Here is a 14,604-nt window from a genome sequence, read left to right as displayed (position 1 = left end):
GACTAATTATTTGATCAATTTCTCCTTTTCCTTTTGATTCTTTGTAAGGTGAGGCAAAGATTTCGTTTCCTTTATAATTAAATTTGATTGAGTTTTCTGGTGGATGGACAGATTTGACAAAGTAATTATCAGTGGTTTTCCAATTTTTAATTGGATTTTGAATAACATTGATTGTTTGTCTTTCTTTGACAAATTTGAAGAAAGGGATTTCTTCTTTTATTTGACTCATCTTTTTAATCCATTCTTCTCTAATCTGTTCTCTTTCTTCTTTGTTGTATTTTTTAAGGAATAATTTTCTATTTTTTGCATTAAGTTCGTGATTAAAATCTTTCTCAATTTTTTCCATATTTGGAACAAATTCTTCTTTATTAATAACCATAACATTTTTTCTTTCTTCGTAAAGATTTTCTCTTTGCTCTTCTGTTAAGATTTGTGATTCTGTAGGAGAATTTGACTCAGGAATTTCTTGATAATAACCTTGGGGTATTTCTGGTCTAAAGTCAACACCTTTGAGTTTAAGGTTGGTCTGACTTGGTTCATCGTAAGTGTAAAGACTTGAAATACTTTTCCTTCCTAAATCAATTGGTTGTCTAGAAGTTTGTCCTAGACTCTGACTTCTTGTGAGTAAGGGTTGAAAGTTAATTTTTACATTGCCTTCATTATCTTGAATAATTTTTGTGGCAACTGTTTTTTGTACTTCAGGAGTAATTTGGTAATCAGTTTCGTTCAAAGTTGTAAATTCCCATTCTCCCCCAGCCTGAATCTCATTCCATAGAAGCTTCTTGGGATGAGAGGCAAAGGACTTTCTGTTATAATTTTCTTGTAACATAAGAGTTTCTCCCTTTTCACTTGTTTGAAGTGAATTTGGTAATATTGTTGAAGTTGTTGCTTTGTAATAAATTTGATAAATAAGTTCAAGATTTGAACTTCTTGAATCCATATTATAACCTTTAGTTTGAATGTCTAATGTTAATAGTTTGTATAATGATTCATCATTAAGATTTGCCCTAATATTTGGATAACATTCAAAATAAATTGGACCTTCAGCAATATTTGATTCTAACATCCCTAAGAGGGAATCGTTGAATTCATGATGCCTAGCATCACGAAGGACAACACAAATTGGTTTGTTAAGTCCTACTCTGGTTAATGGAAATAGTCCTACTTGGACCATTCCAATATGAAGTCTATCATATTTTGACCTAAGGGATTCTAAATCTTCAGAACTAAAAAGTCTCTTTTGTTGTCTTGCTTCACAGGTTGTTAATGAAATAGATTTGTTAATTATTTTAACAAAATATTCTTCTTCTTTCTCAAGCGATCCTTTTTGTTTGATAATTTGACTTTCATGTTTAGTCATTTTCCAAATTTTATTTGAATCTTGACTTGGTAAACTTTTACCATTCCAATTTGATAATCGTCTTTCAATTTTGCTAAGTGATATTTGTAATTCTTTTTTATCAGTTCTTTTGCTTGTCTTTATTCGTTCATTCTTATCTTCTTTTAAGAATTTTTCTTTGTTCATGATACTTTGAACTAGTTTATCCATCTTCTTTTCTAAGTTTTCAAAAGTTTGAATGTTTTAGATTTTCCTAATCGGGAACGGCACCGGGACCAAAATCAATTCTTTTTAACTTAAGATTTGTTTGATTTGGTTCAACATAAGTGTAAAGACTTGAAATACTTTTTCGGGAATATCATTCTAGTAGATTGATTTGCCATTGTGTGAAGTAATTCTAATATTGTATTATTTTTACTTAATTAAAATATTTAAATGTTAGTTAAAAATAGAAATTAACCTAAATATTGATTAAAACTTTAATTAATAGTATATTATTTTATTAATAGCATAATTATTAATGAAATATAATTCAATTTTGGAACGAATAAAAAGAATCATCTATAAATTTAAATTAATATTAAATAATTAAAATTTATATTTAAGTATTAATATTATTTTTAACACAATTTAATGTGATAATAATATGCGATTTATAAAAATTAATGACAAGATTATTGTTAGTTAAAAAATAATATAATTTAATGTATAGAAAATATTAAAGTTTAATTAGAAAATTTGATATAATTATCAATTAAACTTTTAATAGTAAAATATTCATATTTTTATTTAAAATGTCATATATTGTTTTGTTATGTATTATGATATATTAGCTATTAATGAAATATAGTTCAATTCTAGAACAAAGAAGAACCCTTCATTAATTTAAATTGATATTAAATAAATTAAAATGTTAATTTAATTAAAAATATTACTTTTGTTTCAAATTAATATTATAGTCATACGATATAAATATATATTAATAAGAAGATTATTATTAATTAAAAATAATAATCTTACATTATTTTATTTAATAAAAAACATTTAAATTTTAATTAAAAATAATAAAATAATTATTAATTAGAAAATATTTATGTTTTTAATTTAAAATATACTTAAAAATAATCATGTGTCACTTTATAATAAAAGTAAGTTTCAAAATATCACTTATTTTTCACACAACAAAACATTAATTATAACTTTTAGCACTTTTCTAGTTCAATACTCATTATCAATACTTATTAATTCAATACCTTTTTTTTTTTCTTGAAAAACACTTTTGTAAAAATGGTTACAAATGATTATGTAGATAGTCATTTTTGACCAAACAAATCTTAACACAGTTAAAAAAATTAAAATTTGAGACAAAAACAAAGGAAAAAAAAAATTTCCACTTCACGATCGACTAATCCCCTTCTTTCTAGGCCGATTGACGCGGCTAGTGCAAATTTGAATTTTGAATTCCTTTCTTCTTATTAGTTGGGCATTTTGATTGTGTCACATGCTCTAACTATTCTCACAAGTTAGGCATCGAATGAAGACGTTAGTAGTTGGTTATTGGTAGTTATTTTAGTTTAAATTCTCAAAATTTTAAAATTAAAAGTTGTTTCACTCCATTTTGGTTATGAAAAAATTCAAGCCCCTTCGAGAAAAATTAAAAGACATTATAAATAAAAATTAACAAAGAGACATTATAAGAATTATGATGATAATTACAAAAATAAAAATGACAATAAAATAAATAAGAAGAAAACTAGAGGGTCAAACTACAGGAATAGAAAATAAGTAACTTGTTTCAAATGCGGAAAAAAAGGTCATTACAATAAAAATTGCAAAATAAAAGAAGAAATTAGAGAATTTGACTGTAGTGAGAAGCTTCAGAAACAAATTATTTCTTTAATTAATAGTAGTGACTATGAAGAGGAAGTTTCATCAGTCTCCGACGAAATAATAAATGAACTCCAAGAAAGCTCATCAAAATATTCATCTGAATCTTCAGAAGACAATAACAAACCTTATACGGAAGAAGCGGGATTTTGTTTTTGTTATTAATGCTCAAAATCTTTAAATGTAATTTGAAAAGAAAGTAAAGTCATGCTAGAAATATTAGAACATGTTGATAACCTAGAAGTCAAAAGTAAATACTTAACAAAATTAAAAGAACAACTAATGCAGGAAGAAAGACCTCAATTTTCAAAAGAAGGATACAATATCAGGGAAATAATAGATAGATATGAAGGAAAGGAGATTTTATCCACAAAATATAATCAACCCACAGTTCAACACGAAGAAAATAAAGCATTTTTGGGATTTTTATCAAAAGTGAATATTCATAAATGGTATACTAATGTAAAATTAGTCATTAATAAAAACTTTGTTCTTGAAACACGTGCTTTTCTGGACACAGGAGCTGATATGAATTGCGTCCAAGAAGGTCTAATGCCAACTCAATACTATGAAAAAACAACCACACAATTATATGGTGCAAATAGTGCAAAACTTCAAATATAATTCAAAAGATATCTAATGTACATATTTAGGAGGTGGTGGCTGTTGGCCTGGCCGAGTGGGGGATTGCCAGACTAGGGAGGGAGGGACTCGTTACTTGAGAAAAGAATAGCATGTTAGCTTTACAGTGATCCCAAGAGGATGGTGAATTGATATTTTTAAAGTCGATCAACTAGTAGCAATAGTACACAAACCTAATGTAGCGACCTCAATTTCTTAATATAAAATGTCACATAATAGATAAAATGGTCAACCCGAACCCGTGGGTAACGGAGACACTTGTCAATCATAGCGGAAACCTAAGCAATAACAATCATAAAATTTAAATCATCCATCCATCAAGCATAGTACTAGAGTTTACTACAATCATCATGATACTGAATTTATATACATCCTCCAAAATATCAAAATAACTCTAGGATCAAACACAAAATACTCTTGATTCTAGTACAAAATCTTACCCTCCTAACAGGGTAATATCATTGACTCCATGGCGGCTACAACCGGCCGGTCACTCAGGGTCTCCTGAAAAATTAACTAATGTTGGGAGTGAGACACATCTCAATAAGGGAAAATAAACTAAATACAGCTATGTGACAACATTAACATTTAATTCATTTATATATATACAACACATTTCATATTTCTGTAAACATTCATCATATTATACTGGGTAATCATATACTTTCATATTTACTAAATAATCACATCGTACATAAAATATCTGTGATAACTGATAATACTGAAAACATACCCAAGATGAATAGCTAGCTGGTGTCATGTATTACCCCCCATGATGGGTTGTGCAGTCCGAAGGCGGGACTCGACAATGGCTGGTCGACCACTGCCGAGTCAAATATGTCTATAAGTACAATGAGCCCGCCACACCCTGGTCCGGACTGCAGGTGGACGTCCACACTCTACTGAAAGCCACATCAACTATCCATCTCCCACCCCCTCGTGGGGTGGTTAGCACTAATCTAAACATAGTATAGCTACAATACCGAGCTCCTGGACTGAACTAAACTAACATTCGGGTTCTGATAACATATAGTACATAGCAGTATAGCATCTTTCATAATTTCATAAATACGGCCTCGTGCTGATCATACATAAATATGGCTTCGTGCCGATTATACAATAATACGGCTTCGTGCCGATTATACAATAAGACGGCCTCGTGCCGATCATACAATAATATAGTCTCGTGTTGATCAAACAATAATACGGCCTCGTGCCAATCATACATAAATATGTCATTATGAAAATAGTCATTTTATCATGCATTTATCAAAATCATAATGTACTGTACACTTCCATAATTTCTCAAGTCATACTGCATTCATATCGTTATCATTTCATAATATTTCTCTATATAAAATAATATTTATGCCACACATTTGCTGTATAAAACTATACATCGTATTCTGAAAATCATGATTTCTAGCATCTCATACATATATACACGCTTCAACATAATAATAGTATTTTTCTCAAACATGCATTAATTCCATAATATTTGAACATCTTACGTATTTTCAGGAAATCAATTTGCTCATAAATAATAATAATTTGCGTGAAAAGTAACTGTTTTAATTTATTCCCTTACCTGACTACTGAGAAAAGCCCCTATAAACTCTAATCTCACACCCATAGGGTTACCTAATTAATACCCTAAAATTAAAAACTTCCAGTATTAAACTTCAGTATTTCTACGTGTACATCATTTCCTATAATTGTCGTAAGACCAAATTTTTCTTAAAAAGCATTACCTCAACTCAAGGATGATTTCCAACTTGTTTTCACCAACGATCCGCTCCGGCAGATTTGGAGAGAACTTCCCCAGGAGCGTCGTGGTGACTTCATAATGTTGAACCGACATAAATCCGGCCCAAAATCGATGAGAGAGAGAGAGAGAGCCGAAGAGGAGAGAGAGAGGGCGAAGGTTGCTTAATAATGAAGTTATAAATCCGGATTTTTCTATTTATAGAACTGGATTCGTCGACGAGCCATGTCATTCGTCGATGAATCCTTCAATAATTTCATCAACGAAATTCAGTCCTCATCGACGAAATTCAGCCGGCTCAAACTCTCTCGGCATTTCTTCGTCGACGAAATTCAGTCTTCGTCGACGAAATTCAGTCTTCGTCGACGAATTTTCTTAAGCCCTCGTCAACGAATACCCTGTATTCGTCAACGAATCCCCTGTATTCGTCGACGAAGCTCTGATGATTCCTTTTTGGTTTTTCCTTCCTCTGTTACCGTTTCCATTTCCCCTCATCTTATTATTTAAATCCCATTATTATTTGGGTTGTTACACCTAAGGTCAATCTAGTGCAGAAAATAAATGAATGTATATTCAGTGGAAATTAAACTGCACAAGTAATCTAATTAAGCATGCACAATAAAGCATCAAGGAAAGATGACACTAGATATGTTATCGAGGTTCGGCAAATAGTCTACGTCCTTACCTTGGCTCACAAGCACAAAGATTACGCTAAGGCTTACTTAATGGGTGGAGCGGCACCTAAATACAACCACGTCAATTAGCATAGGGTTGACCTCAACCTTTACAGCCAATCCTTCTAGGCTGGATTACCGCCCTCTCAGGCCATGCCTAGAATACAACAGAATCGCAATACAATTTGCGTACAAATATTATGCTTCTCACTCAAAAAGATTTGCACCAGTAATAATCAAAGCACACCAATAATGTAAGAACATAAGCTCAATGGTGTATATGTGCAATCAACATTCAAGGTAATAACTATCTCAATTTAAGCACAAGAGTGTATCTACAAGCTAATCTTTAAAACTATGTAAAGATAAAAATCTCAATCACGCTTTAGGGTTTCAAAGATTTGTATCAAGAATAATTATAATATCTCAAAAATATTTTTTCAATATCAAAACACAAAAAGATATTCAAAAATAGGCTTGTAAAAATATTTTTGCACACATAAAAATACAAGTTCAATGAGTCTTGTAATAATAATGCAAAAACTCACTTAGCTATAAGATTTTCTCACACACAAATTTATTAAATAAAATCAATGGAAAAACCTAACTAAACCCTCAATTCGAAAATCAAATATGCAATAAACCAATAAATGTTTTTAGCACACTAGAACAATTAATAAATACTCACGAGGCTTGATTTCTCAAAAAAATGGTAGTATATGAGTGTATAGGTTTGTATGAAGAAATAGGGTTTAGGAAATTTCAAAAGATTTTTGCTTAATCAATATGCTAATTAGGTGCTAATCCAAGCAAATGAACCCCTATATATAGAGAAAGTTAAAAGTATTACTGTTGGGGATACACAATGAATTATTAAATTTGTTTTAAAAACGTTTAAGAAAATTATCCCTATTTAACGTAAAATAACCACGGTAAAAATTATGACAACCCGAGAGTTTCGGGCGCCTAACTTGTGGTTCGGTTGCTTGAACAGGCACAATAGAAAAAATTACTTTTAAAGGTTCAAGTGCTTGAATAAAGGTTCGGTTTATTGAGCCGAGACGATTTTCCAAAAGTCCACGATTCGGTCGCTCGGTATCAAGTTCAGTTTTACCAAACTTACATATTCGGTAGCCCAAGGTAGTTTTGAATGTGATCGTTCGGGCTGCCGAGTTGGTGGAAAAGGTAAAGGTATACGTTTGGTTGACTGAGGATGGTGAAGTCTTTTTTGGTTTGGTCGGCCGAAGTCAGGTCAACTATTTTATCAGTCCACGATTCTGTTGACTGAGGTGTTATGAACATAAAGGTTCGGTTGCCCGAAACCCTATTCTTTTATTCCTTCAAGTCATATTTTAATTCAATTGATTTCCTTGATAATATATGTGATTTTGGGGACTATCTTACATGTAAGTGCAATGAACTAGGGTAATTCTAAGGTATTTGAGCTTATTAGATCCTACATGCATGATATGCATTTAATTATTACAGATCTTTCCTATTACATACTCGAATTGAACATTAAATAAATTACAATGTATGAAACTTCTAAGTCTTTGTTCTTCAAGTCTTCTTATGCCATTAAATGATCTTACTAATATGGACCTGCACAGAAACTTGATGGACATTAAATATCAGAGTATTTGTTATAATTAAAACTGGGTATGACCTATTAGGTCAACAGAGCCCTCGAGCTTTCGAAAAAAAGCCAAGATCGAGGCTTTCACTTGCAACTTGCAAGGTTGGAGACTGGGAGGCTTTTCGCTTTGACTTGTAGACCGTACTCTGCAGAGATGGTCATCGCTAGCTTGGCCGAGTGGGGACTGGGGAGGGAGGCAGAGGTAGGGTGGCAACGACGGCAGTGGTGTAGCGCAAAGGCAGAGGGGAATGGGGATCGACCGATTCAGTGAGAGCTTGGCTGCTTGAGAAATGAGAGTGAAAGAAACCTTAGTCCCTAGATTCATCTATATTAAGGGACTGTATCCATTGTGGCGCAATCCTGGATTCACTTAAATTAATGAACCAATCATGTATATATATATATATATATATAAATTTAAATTGGTCTTTTGATTTTTCTGTTCGGTTATATTTTGGAAATTGAAATTGAAAAATTTATATTTTTTGACATTTAAACCAAAATTGAATATCGAAAAATTGAACGACTTGTGATTTCGATCCGATTCTCATATGATTTTCAAATTTTTGATAATTTTTGTACACCTTTAACTATAATAGAACCTAATTATAATTTTTTTTTTACTTGTAAAGTGTTTATTCTAAGTGGTTAGTGTTTTCCTTCTTCTCAAAGTTAGGTGACGGACAAAAAAGGGTAAAAAAAAAAATCAAGTAGGTAGATACAAAGAAATAAGGTAATTGTGATAAATCAATTTTAATAACAAATTTTTAATTAATTTATAATAAAAAATAGAGTAGAGCACGCAACTGAAGTGTACTGTTAAAGGGCTGAAGAGACCACTCGTCTGCCATGATCACTGTCGATCCCTCGTCTTCATCTAGATTTGCCTGGGAGTTATAGAGAGAGAAAGAGAGAGAGGTTACCGATGCGCTGCAAATGGGGAAAGTCGAAGAACAGCATCTGCGGGAACAGCAGATTCAGGGGACGCGACCAAGGACGAGGTCTTCTGGAATCTTCTGCGAGAGATGTTCGATGGGTCTTAGTAGAATCGCAGGGGAGTTTAATTTCAAATGCATTGTTATATTGGTTCTTGGATTAGTGGTGTTACTCTCTGCGATCTTCTGGATCCTTCCTCCACAGGCAAGACAATCAGGGTTTGACGCAAAAGAAGCTATCAAGCTCAGTGGTATCTCTCTCTCTCTCTCTCTCTCTCTCTCTCTCTCTCTCTCTCTCTCTCTCTCTCTCTCTCTCTCTCGATATTTCATGTTTTGAGGTGCAGTGTTGTTCCATAATCGGCATTTACTGATGTTTTGAGCAAATGATAATCGTTGTTTTACGTTGTTTTTCTGTAACTAGTTTTTGTGATACTCATGCGATTTTTAGAACTTGTCATATTCTCTCTCTCTCCCCGCGTGGGGGAGGGGCGGGTTAGGTTCTTCTGTTTTCTTACATATCTTTGATATTTTCAATTGCATGGCTGCGATCAACACTTGGAAGCACGGAGATGGTATGTGTGCAATACTAAAAATAATTTCCTGCTTCCCAAGCTTTATAACCGTATAAAAAGGCCCGTTAGGGGACGATTGACTAAATTAAGCATTAGGCATTGAATGTTGGATCTAATTCTGAATCTGTGAACTGGAATTAGAGCTAAAGTGAACCCCTGAATACCAAATAGTTTAAGTCTTTTGGAAAATATCTGAATATGGGTTTATTTATTTTTTTACTATTTTGACCCTTAATTTGTTTCATTCATTACATCTCAAGATTGAAAAATTATCATTGTTCAATAAAAACTAGAATAAGCAGGGCTCCTTTTAAATAGAAGTATCCATCTTCCATTACAGATAGTTTCAGCCATCCTGTCTCATTTCCTTTTATTCAAATATTTCTCATTTTTTGTCTTTCACACATTCTTTCTTCCATTCAAAGTTTTCACCCACCAATTGATGCATTTGTCCACCTTCCCTCGTAATGGGGATCAACATGCACGTCGAGTACCTTTCGCGGATATTGTGATACGTAGACGATCACTCAAAGTCTATCATTGGATGTGAACTTTATTTGCAGCAATTGAAGCTTCTCTTGGAAGCTAGCTTGGAAACAGGATAACAACTTGCAAGTCAAAGAGTCTTGGTTTTTCAAGAAATATGATAACTTGCAAGTCAAATAGTCTTATTCTTTCAAGAAACATTTATTTCATTTTAAATTCCTAGACTCCATTATCATAATTATTCTAATTCTTAGGCACCTATTTCCTATGACAAACTATTTCTTAGGAGCCTCATTACCTATGTTTTAAATGTTTTATTTTACTTTTATATTTTATTTAATATCTTAAAAAGCCACGTGCAAGTCATGTCCATGCTCATGTAAGGCTATAAATATGGCATCACTTGTATTGTAAAATGTATCTTTGCATTATCAATTAAAAAGGATGCCTTTGCTTAAACTTGTGAATTTGATTCCTCTCCTTGTGAGTGAGTAATGTGAGGCTACATTCCGTCTCCCCGGAGATTGGGTGGTGAGAGACCACGACAACATCAACGTCATCATCAACACTGCATGCCCACTCCTCTTTCATAGCTCACGGCCACAACCTTCCTCAAGCTTCATTCTTGTCTCAAGATTCCTAAGGATCAATAAGCTTGTTTGTGGTGATATCGAGTACTCATGTGTCTTGGTGTTTGTTATTCCGAACCTTTTGGTAAACTCGTTTCAATTCCTTGTTTGTGACCATCTAAAATAGACCCTAAAGGTACCTTGTTAGCCTTGAAACTTTGTCCGAATCCTTGATTGAAAAACCTTGTCATTCTCTTTGAATCTTCCTAAATTTTCAACATGAACATGCTTACTAGTACCATGCTTAGGGATATTTGTTTTGTACGCTAGGTCTTGTGATCTAAGATTTCTAATATAACATCTTTTAAAGTGAACTTGATTACTTGAATGAAATGATCAACTAAGGGTTTTTAAATCAAATCATATATGTTTTCAAAATCTCAACAACTTGTGATCATTAGAATATGTTTGTGATGTTCATGCTTGGTTAATTCAATTCTTCCCATATGTGTGATATTGTGTGTGTGCTACAAAGAGGGTCAACCGTAGGACTAGGCTTACTTAGAATCATCCTACATCACCTCACTATAGAAACATAATTTTGACCGAGTAGAAATCTCTACAAATTTCAGCTTTCTAAATTAAGCAAAAAGAAAATCCCTTTGCACAACATAAAATCTGGTGGAGAGCGGAGAGATGATGATAGTTGCCCATTTCTTTGCTTGAAATCTGCAAATGCCCTTAAAAATACAAATCTTCTTAATACACAAAATAACACACAAAAATCAGGGAAAGGATTTTTGTTAATTTCTCTAGCAAGATAAATCACGCCCCGATCAGTGCTTTGTTAGCAGATTGCTCAATCTCCGGCTTCTGGCTATTGAGATCCGTGTTCCATTTGCATTTGATGATGAGTTCTTTGCCATCATCATGCTACATGAAGATCAGTGATCAAGGAACTGAGCTGCTGTGAGCGGGAAGGCTGTGTGGTTGTGGGTATGCTTTTGTGTGGAGAGGAGAATGGAGGAAGTAGAAATTTGGGCATTTTTAGGGGCAAATGTGTCAAGAAAGAGGTATAAATGCTTGCTGCTGACCAAATCAGCAAAGGCGCCAGTGCATATTTGGTCAGAGGGTATTTAGCATCCATTTAGAACCTAAACAAACAATAATGGTTCACTTAATATTAAATTATTAAGATTTTAACCTCTATTTAGAGATTATTCAGTGCAAACAAATGCCCCCTTAGTGTCATTTTCAGAGATAGTTGAATTTGAAATTTACATCAATTTATACCTGATTTGAAATTGACATGTCGGCATAGTTGAATACCCTTTGTCTCTCTGGAAGCAAAGTGAGGTTTTGATTATAGGACATGCTAATTATTGTAGAGCAATGACAATATTAGTATATAACCTAGGTGGTAAAATCCACGTGATGCACCAAATTTGCACTTTTTTGTTTTGGTGTTTAAATGCAAGAACCCTACTTCAAACACCAAACTATGGTATCAATATTCAAGAATGAAATAACTATGAATTGCTGGCAATAAGCTTTTCTTTCTACCACAGTTGTAAGGGTATTTTGGAGTTGTAATGCAACTACTTGTTGAAGGTAAGAGTTTATTATCACTGTCATCTACATTTGTTGAACCACTATTTTACCATACGTTGAAATATGTTAGAAACATAGAATTCAAACCTATTATTTTATGCTGCATTTGGGATCACAGTTTTCAAGTCTTGCATTTGGATTTGGATTTGTCTAGATTTAAATAAAACTCAATTAAATTTTGTATAAAATCTTGCACGAATCCACATGATTTCAAATTCATGAATCTAAATGCATGCTTCCACAGATACACTTTATGTTTTCTTGAATAAAAAAAGGCGTAATCATGAAATAAAAGCAATTGCTTGTAATTTGTTACATTAAGCAACTATGTTGATTAGAGAAAAATAATCTAGTTGGCATGCTTCGTTTTTAGGAAATTTGTCAAATGTCTTGTATTTAAAATGATTGTTGAATAAAGCCTGGAATCATCTTTCACATTGATTATTTATGATTAAATGACAGAAAAAATGGATATGGATGTGAACTTTCTAAGTTGTTAAAATTTTGATACAATAAACAAAAATTCAATTAGCTTACTCAATTTAGGCATCTTTGCAAACATCTAGTGTTTAAGATGGAAGGAGAATAATGGCGAAATTCATCATTTTAGATGGCAATTTATGTGTTAATGGCAAAGCCTCAAAGTCGCCGTACTTGGTTGAGCCTTAGAAAATCCCATGCCAAGCTTTTTTTATTTTAACAAGGATTTGAGAGGTTCAGTGTCGTACTGTTCATTTTCTTGGAGAATTTTTGAACTGAATTAACTTTTTTACTGAGCTTACAATGGTGCAAATTGGACTGAAGAACTGGTATTATATATCTTGAATCCTTGATCTTTGTATATTGGGAAGGTGAAACAGATTACATGACTATTGGAAAATCTAGCTGGCTATTGAATGTTTGGAAAAGATTGAAGATTCCAAAAAGGATTTTAGAAGGGCAAAAATGCATGGAGATGAAAGGTCCAAAAATGTTTTTTATGCATATTTGGATGGAAAGAGTGTGGTCTTTGTGGAATGTGTGAACTTAAACGAGGAGCAGCAAATTGAGATCTTATGTCAACATTTAATAGCAAAGAGAAAAACAGCAGGGGCTAGCTGAAAATGGGGATAAAAAAATTCAAGGAAGAGGGGAAGAGGAACTAATTGAACAATAATGGGGGAGAAAAAAGGAGGAACAGATTTGTGGTTGTCTAAGAATTGGGGAGAGTGATGGCGGCTGCTGTCTAGAGAGAGTGAGAACACGCAACAGAAATATGTTGAAAACTGAAGTAAAATTAAAAAAAAAATGGAAAAGAAAAAATAGTCAAGAAAAGGTTTTGTTTTCGGGGGAAGAAGAAAAATTGAGAGCAACATATGAGAAAGAAAGATTTGTGGGAAACTGGTGGTGGAAAAACCAAGGAAAGGATGTCAGAGGAGATAAATAAGGGAAAAAAATGCAGGTGAGAAAATGTAACTTATAAAAACGAATGCATGACACGTGGCAGGCTATAGAGGAAGCTCATAAAGCTTCGGTTATTAAACATTATTATAGATTTTCTAGTAATCATCGGAATGACGGTTTTAAATGATGAGCAGTGTTTACTTGGATGGCACGAAATTGATCTCCCAATCAAGGACTTGGTTTTTACATTCTAATTTCTAAATTAATCCTGTACATGTAAACAATGTGGATGCTGCATTGATTCGCATAAACATACCTTTTCTCTTCCAATCTAAGGGGACATTTGTTAAAATTAGACAATAAGCGCTGAATGCTGAATCCAATACTAATTACATGAACCGAAATATGGAGTAAAATGAACCACTGAATACTGAATGGTTTAGGTCGTTTGGTAAAGGTCTGAATATGAATATTTTTTTTTTTACTATTTTTATTCCGTAAACATTTTGATGAGAACTTAAACAAAATAAATAATATAAAAACAGAAAATTGTTCACTTGTAAATAAAAAATGTACTTAGTTTTTCATGTTCAATTAAAGAAAAATTTTTTGTGTGTATTGGGAGAACCGAGAATATCAAACTACAATTCGGCGCCCCATCCCTAAGAAATCTTCAACATCATGATCAACCATCATCATCATGATCTTCTATGTCTTCTTCTTCTTCTTCTTCTTCATGTAAAATGAAGAAATTACACATCTAGCTGAACTGGTCTTGATCTAGCCTGAAGAGCTGAACTACCATTTCTTGGGAATTTGGATCTATTGCAAGATTGACAAACGTTGTTTTGTTTCTCCAAAATTGTTAGTAACTTTGGTGCTAATGGCGGAATTGTTTACAAACGCTTCTACTGTTCTTTGTCGAGGATAGGGAACATCGTAATGCAATTTGATCAGATATGCCCCTTGTTGTCAAGTGAGAGGGCTCGCCTACTTGTGTTGTTGAGAGGGAACTGAAGGGAGATGAATGAAGGGGGAGGAGAGATGGTTGTGTTGCCTCCGAATGACATTAAGCATCATTATTAATGCTGACTGAACAAGAGGC

At 33.0% G+C, this 14,604-nt stretch overlaps 1 protein-coding gene across 2 annotated transcripts in view; it reads left to right on the top strand.

Annotated features, from left to right (window-relative positions):
- Positions 1-8,743: 8,743 nt before the first annotated feature.
- Positions 8,744-14,604, top strand: part of LOC131164456 (uncharacterized) — a 30,050-nt gene continuing 24,189 nt past the window's right edge. The window contains exon 1 of one of the 2 annotated variants that reach the window (XM_058121650.1): positions 8,744-9,129. In XM_058121650.1, coding sequence (XP_057977633.1) covers positions 8,880-9,129 — 250 coding nt within the window. In that variant the 5' untranslated portion in view covers positions 8,744-8,879. The remainder of the gene's footprint in view (positions 9,130-14,604) is intronic. The other variant, XM_058121651.1, reaches the window with a different exon arrangement.

Source organism: Malania oleifera, chromosome 9 (assembly GCF_029873635.1).
Source record: "Malania oleifera isolate guangnan ecotype guangnan chromosome 9, ASM2987363v1, whole genome shotgun sequence".
NCBI lineage: Eukaryota > Viridiplantae > Streptophyta > Magnoliopsida > Santalales > Ximeniaceae > Malania > Malania oleifera.
Note: the sequence above shows the minus strand (reverse complement) of the source record. Positions and strands in the feature narration are given on the sequence as shown.